General features: G+C 50.1%; 1 protein-coding gene across 3 annotated transcripts in view; it reads right to left on the reverse strand.

Moving 5' to 3' along the window:
* The window catches only part of HADHB (hydroxyacyl-CoA dehydrogenase trifunctional multienzyme complex subunit beta), a 131,946-nt gene that overhangs the window by 45,603 nt on the left and 66,195 nt on the right, over positions 1–20,148 (reverse strand). For all 3 annotated transcript variants that reach the window (XM_033937946.1, XM_033937947.1, XM_033937948.1), the window contains exon 9: positions 14,607–14,787. In XM_033937946.1, the coding sequence (XP_033793837.1) occupies positions 14,607–14,787 (181 nt within the window). The remainder of the gene's footprint in view (positions 1–14,606; positions 14,788–20,148) is intronic.

The following is a 20,148-nucleotide window of genomic DNA, read 5'->3' on the forward strand; positions in this document are numbered from 1 at the left end:
CCGGGAAACCAGGGGATGAGCCGTAAGAGGTTTTCCGAGGATAGGCTCAAGAAACGCAGTGATGGCACTGAGGTGGACTCTGATTGAGGTCGACTTGAGGCCAGCGTCGGAGAGAGAGAGCAAATAGTCCAGTACAGTTTCCACCGCCAAGGAGGTGGGATCGTGATGATGAAGGAGACACCAAGAGGAGAACCGGGTCCACCTCTGATGGTAACATTGGAGGGTGGCCGGTTTCCTGGAAGCATCCAAAATACGACGGACAGGCTGAGACAGATTCTCTGGAGAGGTCAGCCCGAGAGAAACCAAGCTGTCAGGTGGAGCGAGGACAGATTGGGATGTAGTAGAGACTGATGCTGCTGTGTAAGTAGAGTAGGAAACACAGGAAGAGGAATGGGCTCCCTGGAGTTGAGCTGAAGCAGGAGGGAGAACCAGTGTTGGCGAGGCCACCGAGGAGCGATGAGAATCATGGTGGCTCTGTCCCTGCGGAGTTTGGACAACGTCCGCAACATCAGAGGTAGCGGAGGAAAGGCATATAGGAACCGATCCATCCAGTCGAGCAGGAATGCATCTGGGGCTAGACGATGAGGGGAGAAGAGTCTGGAACAGAACTGGGGCAGCTGATGGTTGTGAGGAGCTGCAAAGAGGTCCACTTGCGGAGTGCCCCAGCGAGCAAAGATGGAGCGGAGCGTGGGAGGGTCCAGGGTCCACTCGTGAGGTTGAAGGATGCGGCTGAGATTGTCGGCCAGGGAATTCTGTTCGCCCTGGATATAGACAGCCTTGAGGAAGAGACTGTGGGCCGTGGCCCAGGTCCAGATGCGGATGGCCTCCTGACAGAGGAGGGGAGATCCGGTGCCGCCTTGCTTGTTTATGTAGTACATGGCGACTTGGTTGTCTGTGCACAGAAGAAGGACCTGAGGGTAGAGAAGGTGCTGGAAGGCTTTGAGAGCATAGAACATGGCTCTGAGTTCCAGGAAATTGATGTGATGCTGACGCTCCTGAGGGGTCCAGAGTCCCTGGGTGCGAAGATCTCCCAGGTGGGCTCCCCATGCATAAGGGGAGGCATCTGTGGTTATGATCATGGAGTGAGGGGGTAGATGAAAGAGTAGACCCCTGGAAAGATTGGAGGAGTTCAACCACCATTGAAGAGATTGCCGAAGAGTCGATGTCACAGAGATGGGATGAGAAAGAGGATCGGTGGTCTGTGACCATTGGTTGGCCAGAGTCCACTGAGGTGTCCTGAGGTGGAGTCGCGCCAGAGGAAGTACATGGACCGTTGAGGCCATGTGGCCCAGGAGGATCATCATCTGTCGAGCTGGGATGGAGTGATGAAGGAGCACCTGACGGCAGAGGTGGAGCAGAGTTCGATGGCGGTCGGAGGGGAGAAATGCCCTCATTAGAGTGGTGTCGAGAACTGCTTCAATGAACTGAAGTCGCTGTGTGGGAAGCAGATGCGACGGGGTAGTTGATCTCGAAACCCAAGAGATGGAGGAACGAGATGGTGTGATGAGTGGCTTGTAGTACAAGCGGAGACGTAGGTGCTTTCACCAGCCAATCGTCCAAGTAGGGGAACACCTGAAGGTCGTGAGACCTGAGGAAGGCCGCCACCACAATAAGGCACTTGGTGAACACTGGGCGATGATACGAGGCCAAAAGGTAGCACTTTGTACTGATAGTGATGGTGCTGTACCTGAAACCGTAGATAGCGACGTGAAGTCGGATGGATTGGGATGTGAGTGTAGGCCTCCTTGAGGTCTAGGGAGCATAGCCAGTCGTGGTGGGAGAGAAGAGGGTAAAGCGTAGCTAGGGAGAGCATTCTGAACTTCTCTTTGACTAGACACTTGTTGAGGTCCCTGAGATCAAGGATGGGACGAAGGTCTCCTGTTTTTTTGGGAACCAGGAAGTAGCGGGAGTAGAATCCCTGACCCCTTTGGTCCGGAGGTACCTCTTCGATGGCATTGAGGAGAAGGAGGGATTGGACCTCCCTCAGGAGGAGGGGGGTTTGGGGGGAGTGAGAAGCAGACTCTACGGGAGGATGGTCTGGTGGAAGAGTCTGGAAGTTGAGAGAGTAGCCGTGGCGAATGATGTTGAGGACCCACTGGTCTGAAGTGATGACCTCCCAATGGCTGAGGAAAAGCTGAAGACGTCCTCCGATAGGTTGAGGGAGAGGCAGCGATGGTGGGAGAATGGCTATGCTCTGGAGAAAAGAGTCAAAAGGGTTGAGACGGCTTAGATGAAGGAGGAGGCTTGGCAGGTTGAGTCTGTGGGCGAGCCTGAGTCTGATGTTGGTGGCGAGGACGGCGAGACTGTTGTTGAGGCGGGTTGAGAGGTCTGGCCGAGAACCTACGCTGGTAAGAAGACTGTTGTCTGTAGGGACGAGCAGGGGGAGTCTTCTTTTTAGGTTTGATCAGAGTGTCCCACCTGGTCTCATGTCCTGAGAGTTTCTGGGTTGTTGAGTCCAGGGACTCTCTGAAGAGTTCATCGTCCAGACAAGGTGCGTTAGCCAGGCGGTCCTGGTGGTTAATGTCTAGGTCAGAGACTCTCAGCCATGCCAAACGGCGCTTGGCCATCGCCATGGCAGAGGCGCGAGAGGTCAGCTCAAATGAGTCGTAGATGGAGTGAACCATAAATTTCCTGAGTTGGAGGAGGCTGGAAATTTGTTGCTGGAACAGAGGGACCTTACGTTCAGGAAGATATTTCTGTAAGGAGGAGAGCTGTTGCACCAGATGCTTCATGTAGAAGGAGAAGTGGAAGGTGTAGTTGTTGGTTCTATTGGCTAGCATGGCATTTTGGAAAAGGCGTTTACCAAATTTATCCATGGTTTTTCCCTCTCTGCCAGGAGGGGTGGAGGCATCATACACTGGAACCCTGAGATTTTTTCAAAGTAGATTCCACCAGGAAGGACTCGTTGGGCAATTGAGGTTTGTCAAACCCTGGGATTGGGATAACCCGGTACAAGCTATCCAATTTACGAGGGGCTCCGGGAACAGTGAGTGGAGTCTCCCAGTTCTTATAGAAAGTTTCCCATAAGATGTCGTGGACGGGCAACTTTAGAAATTCCTTGGGAGGTTGCTCAAAGTCTAGGGCATCGAGGAAAGCCTGAGACTTCTTAGAGTCGGACTCTAAGGGGATGGAAAGAGCTGCTGACATCTCCCTAAGGAATTTAGAGAAAGAGGATTGCTCTGGTTTGGAGACGGTGTCGGTCATGGAGGGTTCTTCGTCGGTTGACGAAGCGTCCTCTTCGGTACCGTGAGGGGAGTCTTCCCACAAGTCTGGGTCCCTAACATCGGGGTGCGTACGTTTGGACATCGGCGTGGAGGGCTTGGCATGGCGGGTCTTTGAGAGAGATTTGCCTGAGCGCACCGAGGCGGTACCGGGTGAGGAAGACCGATGTCGTTCCTGGGACCGGACAGGGTCGGCAGTAGCACGGGTATGCACTGTAGGTGTTTCGGCCAAGAGCACCGGCATGGAGGTATTAATCGGTACCGAGGGGGTCGACACCGATGGGACAGTGCGAGGCTCGGACCGGTCCTGTACCGGAAGGTGCGGTGCCAGCAACGCCGGCAACAGTTGTTGGGGTTGTTGTTGCAGCTGCTCCTGTAACTGTGTTTGGAGTATGGCTGCGATGCGGTTATCCAGGGGAGGCACCGGTACCGTTTTTTTCTTCTTCGGTACCATAGGTGCCGCTCTACGCTCCGGCGATGAGGAGGCCGATGATGAGGCACTCACCGAGATCGGAGCGGAGCGTTTGCGGGGCCGGTGCGGTGCCGGAAGGGCCGGTGTCGCAACCGTGGCAGGAGGGCGCTCGAGGGAAGTGGAAGGATTCTTAGCCGGCTTACCTGGGCCCAACGACCCCAAGGAAGGGTCCAGTGGTGTCGACGTCGTCGGTACCGACTTTTGGGGTGCCGTCGACGTCGCGGCAGGTTCCATGGCAGATTCGGTACCAAACAAAATATTTTGCTGGATCTGCCTATTTTTCAAAGTGCGCTTTTTAAGCGTAGCACAGCGGGTGCAGGTGTCAGCCCGATGCTCTGGACCCAGGCACTGGAGGCACCAATTGTGCGGGTCTGTGAGAGAGATCGGGCGTGCACACCGCTGGCACTTCTTAAAACCCGGTTGAGGGGGCATGAAGGGAAACACGGCCTCCGCAAAATCAAAGCCGGAGGCCTGTATGGTGACAACAGGCCCCGCCGGGGCCGGCTCAAAAAAATAAAGAAAACTCAATGAGTTGTTTTTTTTTTTTTTAAAGGAAAAATAAAGTAATCCAAAGGGAAAAAAAGAAGAAATTCAGAAAAAATACGCGAGCGGGAAGGCAAACTAAATAATTTCAACGGCCGTTGAAATACATGCGACTTCTTCGCTCTGCGGAAACGAAGAAACTGGGGACCACGCACTCCTCCGTCGGCCGGGAAGGCACTCGCGCATGCGCGGTGCGGCCAACTAGAACTAGAACTAGACGTCACCCATGCGTTAAGAATATGCTGCCTGCTTGTCCTGGGATAATCTGCAGCTACTTCTCCTTCAATCCTCTCCCCATCTGCTGAAACACCTGCGGTTTCCATATAACAGACACTAGAGCTGTCCAATTCATGATTCGATTCACTGATTTGAATCGATTCAATTTTCAAAACAAAAAAAATTGGCCTCCAGATTCAATGACCGACCCTTCTCCCGTGCCTTCCTAAAGCAGGAGCTGCAGCACTGATTCTTGCTGGCCGTCCGCTGCCGCTCCTTCTTGAGGAGGGAGGGTCAGTCAGAAAGGCCTTCCCCAGCTTCCCCGCTCTTACCTTTAAGCTAATATGGCAGCACTAGCGATCCTGTAGGCTGCCATATTAGCCTAAAGGTAAGAGCAGGGAAGCTGGGGGAAGCAGGCGTTTGCGGCGGGGAACAGGCCGAAAAGTGCCTTCACGGCAGGGGGGCAGGTCTTTGCGGGGGGAGCAGGTCTTCGCGGAGGAGAGCAGGCCTTCATGACAGGGAGGCAGGCCTGTGCAGAGGGAAGAGGAGGAAGAGTTCCTTTGCGGTGGGGAGGTAGGCCTGTGCAGAGGGAGGAGGAGGAAGGAGTAAGAAAGGGGAGGGGAGATGCCAGATCTGGGGTGAAATGAAGGGAAGAGAGATACCAAACCAAAAAGAGGGGGAGGAAAGCAAAGGAGAGGTGCTGGACTAAAGGAAAGAGGGAGAAGAAATGCAAGAGCACAAGGGGAAGGGTACAAGAGGACAGATACTGCTCCAAAGTAGGTGGGCATGGTGAAGGATGGCAGGAGAAATAGTAGGAGAAAGCCTGTACCTGGGGAAGGGGATACAAGAAGTAAGGAAGAGAGAAAGAAGAAGCTGGATATGGGGAGAGATAAGATGCTGGGCATGGAGGGAGCATAGGAACAGGGACACAAGGGGGACAGTACTGTAGAGGAGAAGAGGGACAGGGACACAGAAGAGAGATGCTGGATGAAAGGGTAGTTGAGAAAAGGAGAGATGGTGGATCTGGGGTCCATCGCTGCAGCTGCGGGAGGATGGAGATGAAAAAAGGAAAGATGGCAGACCTCCGGGGGAGGAAAGGGAAACAGAAGGGCAGGACAGAGATGGAAGATGAATGGTTAGCACGGAGAAAGAAGAATGAAGGAGAGCCTGATCAGAAGAAAACCAGACCAACATGGGACCAACATGATTTGAAAAATAACCAGACAACAAAAGATAGGAAAAATAATTTTATTTTCTGTTTTTTGATTACAGTATGTCAGATTTGAAATGTGTATCCTTCCAGAGCTGGTGTTGGACTGCGAACGTGAGCTAGGATTTAACAGAGACAAGGAGAAATTAGGTTCTTACCTGCTAATTTACTTTCTTTTAGCTTCTCCAGACCAGTAGAGGTTAACTTTACGAATGGGTATATATCTAATCATGACCAGCAGGTGGAGACTGAAAACAAAACTTTGGGACAGTATATCCTAGCCCCTCCTCTCTATTTCCCTCAGTCTGCCGAATAGCCAAGCAGAACCAAGAACTGGAAAACAACAGAGAGAAAAAACAATACTCCGAAAGGAGTAACAAATAACATACCCAAAATGCTGTTGGAAAATGCAGAGGAGAAATTCCCGAAGGAAGAATGTCCCCACAGCTCGCCAGCTAAGCCAGCCGAGCCACAGCCGCTGTTCTTCAATTCTCCCCGGCCCTAGAAAAATACTAGAACCCGCAGCAAAAACCAAAAACTGCCCGCGCAACAGCCCCAACAACAACAACAACAGACAGGGTGGGGACCTCTACTGGTCTGGAGAAGCTAAAAGAAAGTAAATTAGCAGGTAAGAACCTAATTTCTCCTTCTTTAGCACTCTCCAGACCAGTAGAGGTTAACTTTACGAATGGGACGTACCAAAGCAGTCCCTCTCACGGGCGGGACCCCCGAAGGGCCGATACCAGAACACGCTCACCGAACACCGCGTCCCGACGCGCCTGAACATCTACCCGATAATGCCGAACAAATGAATGCAAGGAGGACCAAACCGCAGCCTTACAAATATCCACCGGAGGCACGAGCGACGACTCAGCCCAAGAAGCCGCCTGACCCCTAGTGGAATGAGCCTTGAGAAACTTCGGAACCGGCTTCTGACTCAGAAGATAAGCGGAAGCAATCGTCTCCTTGATCCAGCGCGCAATAGTAGCCTTAGAAGCGCCAGCCCCCCGACGAGGACCCGCCAGAAGCACAAAGAGATGATCGGAGCTCCGAAAATCCCGGGTCCGCTGCACATAAGCATGGAGGACCCGACCGACATCCAACTTGCGCAGCTGCCGTTGCTCAGAAGAACCCTCCCGACTACCCAAGACCGGGAGGACCACCGATTGATTGACATGAAAAGGAGAAACTACCTTCGGCAGAAAGGAAGGAACAGGCCGCAAAACAACCCGCTCCTTCGAAAACTCCAGGAAGGGAGCCCTACAAGAGAAAGCCTGTAGCTCAGACACCCGTCTAGCGGAAGTAATGGCCACCAAAAAGACCGACTTCAGCGTAAGGTCCTTCAACGAACAGCCATCCAACGGCTCGAAAGGAGGGCGCACTAGAACAGAGAGAACCAGATTGAGATCCCAAGAGGGAATCGAGGGCCTTATGGGAGGCCTGATCAACTTGGCCGCCCTAAGAAAGCGAATCACATCAGGAATGGCTGACAAACGCTGACCTGTCACCAGCCCCCGAAAAGCCGACAGGGCCGCCAGATGAACCCGGAGAGAAGACCAGGCCAGGCCCCTATCCAGGCCATCCTGCAAAAACTCTAGAATGTTAGGCAGAGAAGCGCGAAAAGAGACCACTCCCCGCGCTCGGCACCATTCCTCAAAAAGACGCCAAACCCGTACATAAGCCCGAGAGGTAGAAAGCCTCCGGGACCCCAAAAGTGTAGAGATCACCTTGTCGGAATATCCCTTCTTACTCAGGCGGCCCCTTTCAAGAGCCAAGCCGTAAGACAAAAGGGAGACGGGTCGAACATGGGAATGGGACCCTGCGTCAGAAGATCGCACCCGAGAGGCAGAGGAAGAGGATCCGCCACCAGATGCCTCACCAGATCCGCATACCACGGACGACGAGGCCAATCCGGAGCCACCAAAACCACCAGCCCCGGATGGCGAACAATGCGAAGCAGTACTCTGCCCACTAATGGCCAAGGAGGGAACACATACAACAGCCCCTCCGTTGGCCACGGTTGGACCAGAGCATCCAGACCCTCGGCCAGACCGTCCCTGCGACGACTGAAGAAGCGGGGTACTTTGGCGTTGCCACTTGTAGCCATCAGATCCATCAGGGGCTGCCCCCAAGCACGCACTATCAACTGAAATGCCTCGGCGCCGAGACACCACTCTCCCGGATCCAAGAAGTGACAACTGAGGAAGTCCGCCTGAACGTTTTCTACCCCGGCAATGTGAGAGGCCGAGAGGTCCAGAAGATGCGACTCCGCCCAAACCATGAGCCGAGCCGCTTCCTGCGCCACCAGAGTGCTCTTGGTGCCCCCCTGACGATTGACATAAGCCACCGCCGTGGCATTGTCCGACAGGACTCTGACCGACTTGCCCAACAAAAGGGAGTGGAAAGCCAACAGCGCCAGCCGGACCGCCCTGGTCTCCAACACGTTGATCGACCAGGAGGCCTCCTCCGTGGACCAGGTTCCCTGAGCTGAGTGACCCAGGCACTGGGCCCCCCAACCCAGGAGACTCGCATCCGTAAGGAGCACCGTCCACCGCGGAAGATCCAGACCCACCCCCTGAACTAGGTGAGGGGTCCGGAGCCACCAACGCAGACTGCAGCGCGCCAAGCCTCGCAGGGGAACCGGAACATCCATCCCGTGCCTCTGGGGAGACCACCTCCGGAGCAGAGCATACTGGAGAGGACGCATGTGGGCCCGCGCCCACCTCACCACGTCCAGGGACGCCGCCATCGACCCCAGGACCTGGAGGAAATCTCGCGCCCGAGGACACCGGGACGCCAAAAGCAGGCGAATCTGAGATTGCAATTTGCTCACCCGGGCCTCTGGGAGGAAGACCTTCCCCAAGGAGGTGTCGAACAGCACCCCGAGGTACTCCAGACGCTGAGCCGGAACCAACCGACTCTTGGAAAGGTTGACCACCCAGCCCAGCGACCGGAGAAACTCCACCACCCGAGCCGTAACCCGGGAGCTTTCCTGCAACGACTTGGCCCGAATTAACCAGTCGTCCAGGTAGGGGTGTACCAGGATGCCCTCCGACCGCAAGGCTGCCGCGACGACCACCATCACCTTGGTGAACGTCCGGGGAGCCGTGGCCAGCCCAAAGGGAAGCGCACAGAACTGATAGTGCCGACCCAAGATCGCAAAGCGCAGGAAACGCTGATGAGAGGCCCGAATGGGAACATGCAAGTAGGCCTCCGTCAGATCGAGAGAAGTGAGAAACTCCCCCGGCTGAACCGCCAGAATGACCGACCGCAGCGTTTCCATACGGAAAGAGGGAACCTTGAGAGCCCTGTTGACCCCTTTCAAATCGAGGATGGGCCGAAAAGTCCCCTCCTTCTTGGGCACCACAAAGTAAATGGAGTACCTGCCCGTGCCCCACTCCGGGGGGGGCACTGGAACAACTGCCCTGAGATCTAGCAAGCGCTGAAGGGTCTGGCGAAACGCCAGCGTCTTCCCAGGAGTCTGACATGGAGAAGCGAGGAAAAAATCCGGCAGAGAGCGGGCGAACTCCAGGGCATAACCGTCCCGCACCACCTCCAGGACCCACTGATCGGACGTGATCTCGGCCCATTTGGGGAAAAAGTCGCGCAGCCGGGCCCCCACCGGAACCAAGGGGGGCGCCGGCAAGGCGTCATTGTGCAGGACGGGAAGCGGGGGAACCGGCGGAGGGATTCCCTGCCCCCCGACGGGCCCCCCGAAAGGGCTGCATGCGCTGGAAGAACCGACCCCGGGAAAACCCCGGAGACTGGAAAGAAGCAGCCCCACGCCCAGGGCGATACTTGCGAAATTCCCGCAAACGCCCCCGGGCCGCACCACCCCGAGACGCCGGGCGGGCACGGTCCTCCGGCAGACGGGGAACTTTCGAGTCCGACAGAGTCTGAATCAACTTATCCAAGTCCTCTCCAAATAAAAACGACCCCCGAAAGGGAAATTTAGTAAGCTTAGCTTTGGACGCAGCATCCGCCGCCCAAGCGCGCAGCCACAACACACGCCTTGCGGCCACGCCAAAAGCCATAGACTTAGCCGAGATCCTCACCAAGTCATACAGAGCATCAGAGAGGAATGAGGCAGCCATCTCAATCTTCGCCACCTCCTGATCCACCAGAGACCAGTCATCAGACTCTCGATCCAAGACCCGCTCCGCCCACCGAAACACGGTGCGAGCGACCAGTCCCCCACAAATAGCCGCCTGGACCCCAAAGGCAGAGACTTGAAAATTTTGCTTAAGGATGTTCTCCAATTTGCGCTCCTCAGAGTCCCGCAAGGCAGAACCGCCCTCAACAGGCACGGTATGCCGCTTGGAAATAGCCGAGACCACCGCATCCACGACTGGCGAAGCTAACGTAGCCCGATCCCCTTCAGGAATGGGATACAGGCGAGCCATGCTGCGCGCCAGCCGAAACGGCGTCTCCGGCGTTTTCCACTGCTCAAGAATAATATCCCGAATATCCTGATGCATAGGAAAAGAGCGGGAAACGGAACGGATCCCTCGTAACAGAGGGTCCCCCACACGCGGAGTCTCCGGCGGCGCGTCCTCAAAACGCAAAACCGAAGAAACCTGTTGAATAAGGTCAGGCAGCTCATCTCTCTGAAAAAGGCGCACCACGGACGCCTCGTCACTGGAGAACGGGAAACCCGACAACCCACCGCCAGCTTCCGTCCCCTCCAGAGGGTCCTGGAATTCCTCAGAAGGGTCCAGGTCCTCCTCCAGACCGACACGTTCCTCCGACCACAAATCCTCGTCCCACGACACCCGCGGACGCTTGGACAAGAGAGGCGGCGGAGGGGACGTCACGTCAGACGAGAGAGGCAAAGCCGCAGGGAGCGCGGAGGAAACCCCACCCCCCGAAACCCCCTGGGCGCAACCGGGACCCCCAGCCGCCTGAAAATAGGCTTTGCATAAAGAAAAGAAAAAATCAGGGGAAAAAACCCCCGAGGGTCCCAAGGGACTCCCTGCCACAGCAGGGGACCCAGCAGAAACCTGCCCCTGCTTAGACAAAACAGGGGGAAGGTCACCTGAGGTGGAAGACAAAATGGAGGGGCCAGACAGAGAAGATGGCGTCTTTCCCGCCAAAACAGCTCCCTCCATAGCCTGCAGCGGCTGAGAGACCTGAACAGTCTCAGCCGCTAAAGCAGGCAAGCCGGCATCAGCTGTCAAAATATCAGCTGAGAGGGAATCCTCTAAAACCCGACCGTCGGCGGATCGGGGAATCCCTCCGTGGGCGGACGGAGAAGACCGGGCTTCTCCACCGTTCCCTGCCGACTCGCGAGGCACCATCGGCGGGGAGCTCTGGGCGCCTGCAGCCGCTGCCGACGGAGCTCCTCCACCGCACCGGCCTGAACACCGCTTGCACAGGCCGGCCGCGAGTGCCTCGCGTCTGGAGCACAATGAGCACTTTTTCCCTTTAGAAGTGCTCATTGCTCCATACGCGACCTAGCTGTAAAAAAGTGCCGGTTAGTTGAAAAATACAGTAAAATACAGTGTTCTTAAAGGGATACAACCCTCCAGACCAGCACTACCTCAGGATTTTTTTTTTTTTTTTTTTTTTTACAGAACAGACTCCACAGGCTCTCTAAGCAATATGCCTTGCTTGATTTAGGGGGCAAGGCTTACTGCTGAGGCTCCTCTAAAAAAATATGGGGAGGTGGAGGAAGTGGGGGGAGGGACCCCGCTCGAGATCCGCCGGGTTTGACACCCCCGAGGTCGGACGAACCCCCAAACAGAGTCCGTCCAAGCTCCGTCCGGCCAAAAACAGGGACAATAAACCCCCTAAACAAATTCCAACAGCCCTACCAAGGGAGATGGGTACAGATCACATCAACACCTGCTGGAGACTGAAAGAAGACTGAGGGAAATAGAGAGGAGGGGCTAGGATATACTGTCCCAAAGTTTTGTTTTCAGTCTCCACCTGCTGGTCATGATTAGATATATACCCATTCGTAAAGTTAACCTCTACTGGTCTGGAGAGTGCTAAAGAAAAAGTATTTTTTGTTTGTTTATTTTGTTTACACTACAGGCCCAGTGTGGGTAGGAGAGGGCAAAGAGGGTGAAGAGGCTATAAAATAAACCCACCAGGATGTTTGGAAAAAAACACCCAATTGGGCAGGAAAATCGAATCGAAAAATTGATTCAATAGGCTGAATCGAATCAGAATTTTTTTCCCTGAATCAGGCAGCACTAACAGACACTGCACTCACAAAGTTAGTTGTTTCTTGATAATAAACGTGCAGTGTTGTCATGATGCCAGCAAAGTGGTTCTTCATTGTAACAGCAGAGCGGAGTTAAAATTGAGTACTATTTTCTGATGAAGACGCAATTACATCATCACGCCATGTATTTTATGATTGGCTGGCTCGTATGAAGTTCATTTAAAAATCGCCACCATCTTTCAAGTAACCCGACTCAATATATGCTGTGCGGATGCTTGTCACTGTTGCTTCGATAGTTTTCTAAAAAAGTAAGTAGTTGTTTCTTTAAATTAAGTAACCATTACCCTCTAAGTGCTGTTCTTTAAATACAATCTTCGGCAATAAGCCTTATTGTGATTGTTTAGTTGACTAACCCGTGAAGGCTCAAATGTTCAAAAGGTTATTTAAGCTCTGGTTGGGAACGCCGACGCCATTTTGACAGCATTTATATATCATCCTAGTAGCGTGGCAGTTATGCCGCATGTGAAAAGGTAGACATTATTTGAGTTTTGTAGATTGGGAGCGCTTTATAAGTTTTCACTGGTACCACTTTTGACAGTTTTTTAAAGTTTGTAGATTCGTGGCACATCAACCTAAGGTTCTATGTAGGAATGTTTAAATGTAATCAATTGAAAGCAATTAGTTTAGAGTTTCCACCGATCAAATGAATTTTTAATAAATACATTTTAGGGAACAATAAGGTTGAATATTAATTAGTGAAGTTACTCTTATGCTCAGTTATGAATCAATTCAAGTCGAATTGTTTAAATATAATTGATTTAAAGTAAGTTTAAAGTGCCCAATGATGAAATGAACTCCAACAAACACATTTTTTTTCTAATTTTTTTAAAGTTTAATTGGAATTAATTGATTTAATTAATTTTTTGTCTGTCACACAATTAATTGTTTATTTAGCCCTGGATGATTTAGTTAATAGCGGATTAGTATTTAGGTTTTCCAATTTTCAATTATTAATATATTATTTCTAATAAAATATCAAATAGTTCATTAATTAATGACCATAGTGTTTGCTAAGATTTTCACAATTTTTGAAACATTGATCAAGTTCTGTTTCTTAGGTTTGGTGCATTAACAGGAGGCATAGCCCCTGATGAAACAGAGTGTGAAACGGTTGGGCAGCCATCGGGCACAAAAGATAAGTGCTTTCCTTCCTATAGCACCTTATGCACTTTATATTTATTGAAATAGATATTTAAAACAATTAAAAAATGTACAGCACAGGTCACTTTATCAAGACCAATGATGAATATACCACCCCAGTAAGGGCATGAAAAATTATTCAAGTAATGCCTTGAGTATTTGAGGTCTGGTAATTCAATGCAACTTGATATGAATTTGTTCTCTGATCTATAACTATAAAATAAACCAAACAGGATGTTTGGGGGGGGGGGGGGAAAAAATCACCCAATTGGGCAGGAAAATACAAACCGAAAAATCGATTCAATAGGCTGAATCGAATATAAATTTTTTTCCCTGAATCGGGCAGCACTAACAGACACTCACTGCTGCACCTTTCCTCCAAGTAAGCTCCTGTTTAACCTGTTTCTTAAAACTGGCCTGCTTCAATACTCCTGGTCCTGATAATTTCCTAAATCAACCCTAGGGGTCCTTTTATCAAGCTGCGCTAGCGGGGTTAGCGCGTCGAACATTTTATCATACGCTAAGCCCCGCGGCTGGCTAAAAAACTAACACCTGCTCAATGCAGGCGTTAGCGGCTAGCGCGGCAGGCGGTTGAACGCGCGGTATTCCGCGCGTTAACTGCCTACCACACCTTGATAAAAGGAGCCCCTAGTCTTTTTGTCCCCCAGAGGAAACAGAGCACAGTGGATAAATGCAGATAAATTTCCCATAACTTTTAAAGGCAATTCACAGGGAAATTTTATGACAAACACTCTTTTGCAAAAAAATAAAAATTATACATATAAGGCAAATTCCAGAAGAAGATAATGGTAATATCGATGACGCTTGCTTAAAGTGGCAGCGTGACGGGGTGGAGTATAGAAAGAATTTGAAAATGTTATGTTGTTACTAAAATGTATGAATATGTAAAGCTTTAATAAAATTTTGAGATCAACCTGAATTGTTAACAAAAGATGAGAGGGCTGGAACTAGATTTTAACATTTATTTTGCAGCTAACGATTATCATTCAATCCAAATAATGTCAAATGCTGGGCAATGGGTTGCCATGGTGACCAGAAATTTTGCTTTGTGCTAATCATTTTATTTTGGCCTGTTCAATCTACAATCACTGCCATAGCAGATACAGCCATTTCCTACTCCATATAGGTCAGAGAGTTTGAGCCCAACAGTACCCAAACTACTATTTATCATTTCTACAGCACTGAAAGTCATACGCAGTGCTGTACATTTAACAGTTAATAGACGGTCCCTGCTCAGAAGAGTTTACCAATCTAATTTGGACAGATAGGGGTCAGGGAGTTTCTTGCAGAGAATGATAGGATGGACATAGGTATCTTATGGTGAGAGGGAGTTGAAAGCAGCCTCACTCTTTCACTTCACTTTGATTTATAAAATCCCATCCCTATAGTTCTGATCATACATTTCTATCCAAACTTGTAATAACTCCTACTAGTTCTCTACTAAGTAGATGTTTGTTCTCGGTATATATAGGAATGAAATTTACAAGCTGCTCTTCTTTTGAAGGTTAAGTTTCATAATGTCTGTGAACTTTACATTATATAAGATGCACATACCTGGCACATTGTATGGTACCACATCAGAAAGAAAACCCTCATCCTGAGCCTTCTTAGCTAGAGTATGGGAACGTAGGGCATATTCATCCTGCTCCATGCGTGAAATAGCAAATGCAGCAGCCAGTCTGTCTGCAGAGTGCCCCATAGTTTCGTTTGTGGAGAATTCAGCAACAGCTGGAAGCTGAACAAGTAGAATTTCTCAATATTGTTTTTAGAAAGTACATGATAAAAAAGAACAAAATTTAAAAGCATAATAAAGTGTATTTCTTTCTCCTCTACACATGGTCTTCTCTTATACTTAGAAAAATAGTGTGGATGAGGTCAATTATTTGGGGAAATAATTTTCATCTGTAAAAACCCTACAACTTCTACACACAGAAGTATGTACAATGTGCACAGAACAGAGGATCCTGAAGAGCATCTCCATAGCATAATGGAGTGACCACACAGAAATTTAACCTGCATAATAGACTCACACCCCTGCTGACTAGTGCAAACCAATAGATAGATATGTTCTCACTGACAGTACATCAGCATGAATGGGATTTTCCTCTACCAAGGTTAAAATGTCTTGGAAGTCCAAGATAAACTACTCATGTGCATTAGATTCTCTCATGACAACTGCAGCTTTATGAAGTACAGTGGTACCTTGGAATCCCAATGCCCCAGAACTCGAACGTTTTGGAATCCGAACTTTTTTTTGTAGTAAATTTTGTCTCGGAATCCAAACGTTGCTTTGGAATCCGACCCACCCCACCCCGACAGCCCTCCTAAGATCACCGGCAGGAGGGTGCCAAACCCCTTCTGCCGGACCCCCCCAACGAAACCCCCCACCCCGGAACCCCCCCTTGGCCTTACCTCCCAGTTGGCCGGATGGATCCTCGCCTGCCGGTGATCTTAAGAGGGCCGTCGGGGGGATCCGGCAGGAGGGGTTGGGCATCCTCCTGCCGACAATCTTCATGGGGGCCCAGGAATGGATTAATGCCGTTTATATTGTTTTCAATGGGAAAAAGTGTCTTGGAACTCGAACATTTTGGAATCCGAATGGGGTTCTGGAACGGATTAAGTTCGGATTCCAAGGTACCACTGTATATGTTTTACTACCTAATTCTATGCCTAAAGCATCAATGTTAAGGTAATAAAATTCTCACTTCTTGTTTGTGACAACTTCAAGAGGATAATTTTTTTTGGTTATAGTCTGTTAGCATAAACATTATTCAACAGCAATAAAACGCAAGTTGCTTTCCAATTTAATGGGTCCTCCAAATAGAATGTCAACATCATCTTATTCTGGGTGTGAATACAAAATGTCATACAAGTTTCAGAAACATCACTCATATTTATCTTAAGAAGAAATGGTGCTATTGTGCACTTTGAAGAGACAAAAAATTGTTATTCTATACATTTTCCATAAGTACTATGATTATTTCTTCTTACACAGTGTGATGTGTCAGATATATTTTTTCCAAGGCTGAAAGCATCTCAAACTGGACATACGTAGAAAATTTAGGATTCTCAGCCTGCTATGAAAAGGGAGCTGGCGAGACCACCACAAAAAGTTAAGTAAGAAACTATGCACCACTTGGTAAAATAAAATTAGGTGCTTTTAAAAATGTACCTTAAGCCTTTTTTAAAGCACCTTCAGTTTCGAATGGCATACCAAGTTTTTCATATTAACTTGAATGAACCAGGGGGCTGAGGGGAAATATGATAGAAGTTGATCAAATCATAACAAGTACAGTAACAAGTATAAAGACTAGCAGCACATTTAAAATAAATTGGAGAAAATACTTTTCACTCAATACATAATTATGCTCTGCAATTTGTTGCTAGAGGATGTGGTAACAAGTTAGCATAGTTGGGTTAGAAAAAAAAGGATCTGTTTCTTTTTTCCTCTCCTATGTTCTTTTCTTTCAAGATTGTAGTTCTACCCCCTTTTTCGTATGTACGTCCAAATTGTTTTCTTCCGTCATACAATAAGCCCCTGTATTTTATTTTAATGTAAAATTATAGTTGAAGATTCTGGAGGTTATCATAGAGTTTTGGTAGATGCGACGACCAAATCTGTCCATCGTTTTGCCTTCCCTTCCCGGAGGCCTGGCCTCGAGAGGGACTCGAGGATGTCGAGGCAGCTTGCTCCAGTGAAGAAGGAGATCTGGATGGAGAAAAAGAACCCACCGGGTCTTCGAGATCCGGAATCGGAAGGGTCGATGCAGTCGGTGGGGAATATTGAAGAAAAGGCTGCTTCCGATGAGGTGAGGCATACCTGGATGAATGCTTCGAAGAATGCGTCGATCTATGATGCGAGCTGTGCCTAGAAGCAGGCCTCGACAATTGAGGAGAGCGTGTCCCAGTCGAAGCCCCCAGAGAATGGATAGGGCTGGAGGCTGTGGAACGAAGCAGAGGAGGCCGAGTGAAAAAACCTTGAGGCACTCGCAAAGACTCTGCTCCTTGCATCGAGTGTAAGGGTTACAATGGAGGCATGGGCAAAGACTCTGCTCCTTGCGATGCATGCTGAGATGCCAGACCAGACACTCGCAGAGACTCTGCTCCCTGAAGAGAGTGTGCATGCGACTGAGGCACAGGAGGTGGCTCGACCTCACGGGAGACCTCCGAATGCCCAGGCTGGATTTGTGAGAGAAGCTTCGGCCCCATGGTAGTAAAAAGCTGAATAAATTACTTCTCTAATAAGGTCTGGAACGAAGCCGGCAAGGATGGATCCGCGTCTCCAACGGGACCACCTGCACGGGCTTCATGCTCCCTCAAGGCAGTGTGAGAGTGCTTGGACTTAGAAGCCTTGGGCACTTTAAGCACCACTGGGGGAATGGGCTGCTGTGCTATCTGACCTGAAGAGACATTGGAAGGCACTGCAGCAGGCGTCGAAGACATAGCCGGTACAAACAAGGCAGGTTTGATGAGGCTCGGAGCAGAAGCTGTGGAAGCCTGGAGAGCATGGGATGATGTCGAGGGTGAAGCACCCCTTGAGGACGAAAGCTCCATCGAAGACTCCATGCTGAAAAGCTGCTTCCACAGGATGCAACGACACTTGAAAGCATGAGACTATAGTACGGTAACCGTTCTAGCCTCACTAACCAATCACCTCCTCCTACTATTCTCACTGGGAAACAGCGCACTGTTACTCCAGTTTGACCTCAGCAGTGCCTTCGACCTAGTAGACCATGACATTCTGATTAGTTGCCTCGACTCCATTGGCATTTCCGGACAAGTACTAACCTGGCTCACCGGCTTCCTAAAAAACTGAACCTACCAAGTCCATAACGACGGAACCTTCTCCCATACCTGGAGTAACCCCTGCGGAGTTCCCCAAGGCTCCCCCCTATCCCCGTCACTATTCAATATCTACATGGCATCACTGGGACACATGTTATCGAACCGTAACCTGAAATCCTGTATTTACGCAGATGACATTACAATCATCATACCTATTACCTCACTGTCACATGAGACAGAACAATACATCTCAACTGTCCTCACCATGGTAGAAAACTGGACCACACGCTTCAAACTGAAACTAAACCCAGAAAAAACCAAGTTCTTCCTTGCAAGTCCCAACCACAAACTAACGACCACCACCTTGCAACTTAATGGTTTAACGTATCCAATCAATTCCACTATAAAAATTCTCGGAGTCATCTTGGACCGATGCCTCACTTTGGAAGATCACACCAATGCCCAGGTCAAAAAATGCTTTTCCACCCTTTGGAAACTCCGTTCTATCAAACATTACTTTGATTTCCCCACCTTCAGTTTGCTGGTCCAATCCCTAATCCTAAACACCCTGGATTACTGTAACATCATATACCTGGGCTCCTACAAGAAAACCATTAAACGACTAAGATTCATCCAGAATACCGCCGTCCGCCTCATCTATGGGCTCAAAAAGTCAGACCACATCAGCCCTTTCTACAGAAAACTTCATTGGCTACCGTTTGAAGCAAGGGTCATCTTCAAATTCGCCTGCCTCTGCTTCAAAACCCTAACTGGCTCAGCCCCGATATACCTGTCACGCCACTTCGTCTTCCCAGGCTCTAACCGTACACGCAATGCCCACCTGTTTGCCTACCCCTCCCCAAAAGGATGCATCTACAAAAGATTCTTCGACAAAACCCTCTCTTTCCAAGCTGGCAAATGGAATGACTGCTTGACCACCCTCATCTCTCTTGCCCCAACTTATCTATCCTTCAGGAAATCTCTCAAATCATACCTCTTTGATAAATTCCTCTAACTCCCGCCCTCCCAACCAAACTAATAATCTCAACCTTACCTCCCTCCCTACCCTTCCTCCCCCTCTTCCCCGGTTATTTTTCCTTTCCCCTTTCTGCACCCCCCTTGCAACAGTTATTGGATCATTTTGTAATTGCCACTGGTTTATACCATACACTTGATAACTAATTCTCTGTACCTTCATTGCATATGTACAGTTCTCATCTCCTGTAAACTGCTCTGAACTGTTTTGTGGTATTGCGGTATACAAAAATAAAGTTATTATTATTATTATTATTAAGTGTTAAGCAAGGCCGGCATGATTTCGGGAGATGTTGAGGCCCAAGACACCGAAAACAGCGTCGATGAGGATCTGTCAGGGAAATCGCGCGCTGGCACTTGGAACACTTTTTAAAACCGGTTGCAGGCCGGGACATAGGCCGAAAAAGCGCCGCCGCATGATCGAAGCCGCGGGGCTGTGGCCACGTGGCCTGCCCGGTCAAACGAACGGAAGAAATTATTATTTTTATTTTTGAAAAGAAGAAAACAAAGAAGAAAACCAGCGATTCTGAGTAAAAATAACACAAAACCATGGACAAAAGAAGGTACAAGTGAAAATACTTCACGCAGAGTCGAAGATGGATTTCTTGGCTCCGCGGAAAAGTAAGAACTGAGGAGACGCGCCCTGCGCTGGGCGGGAAGGCACTCGCGCATGCACGGTGCGGGCGACTCGAAACTTGTGAGGCGTCCGCATCGAGGCTCCGTCGGATGACGTCACCCACTTGTGAGAATACCTGCCTGCTTGTCAGATTCAGAATCTCGGAGAGAGCGAGACCAGAAGGCCTTGAGCATGCGCAAATGCTCAAGGCCCAGTCCAGCCCAGCACAGGCAAGAGGGAGGATCTCAGACGCCCCTTCCAGCCCAGAAGAGGGAGGATCTTCGGGCACCGGCATGTCCTATGCATTGGTGCTGGTGCCCAATCGGGGTAAGGGATTTCGTTTCGGTGTTTGGGGGGGGATGGAGAATTGCGGGGGAGGGGGGATGGAGAATCACGGGGGAGGGGGGCAACGTGAGGGGGGGGGGAGGAGGATGTCAGTTCGCAGGGAGGATGCCGAATTGCGGAAATGGGGTATGGAGCAGCGCCGGTAGCCTCGGGGGGGGGGGGGGGGGGGGGGAGGAGATAGAACGATCAAAGCGAGTTCCCTTACTTCCTATGAGGAATCTCCCTTTGATATGCGAGCAATTTGGTTTACGAGCATACTTCTGGAACGAATTATGCTCGTAAACCAAGGTTCCACTGTAATTCACTATTTATTGC

Source organism: Geotrypetes seraphini, chromosome 3, assembly GCF_902459505.1.
Source record: "Geotrypetes seraphini chromosome 3, aGeoSer1.1, whole genome shotgun sequence".
In the NCBI taxonomy this organism is placed as follows: Eukaryota; Metazoa; Chordata; class Amphibia; order Gymnophiona; family Dermophiidae; genus Geotrypetes; species Geotrypetes seraphini.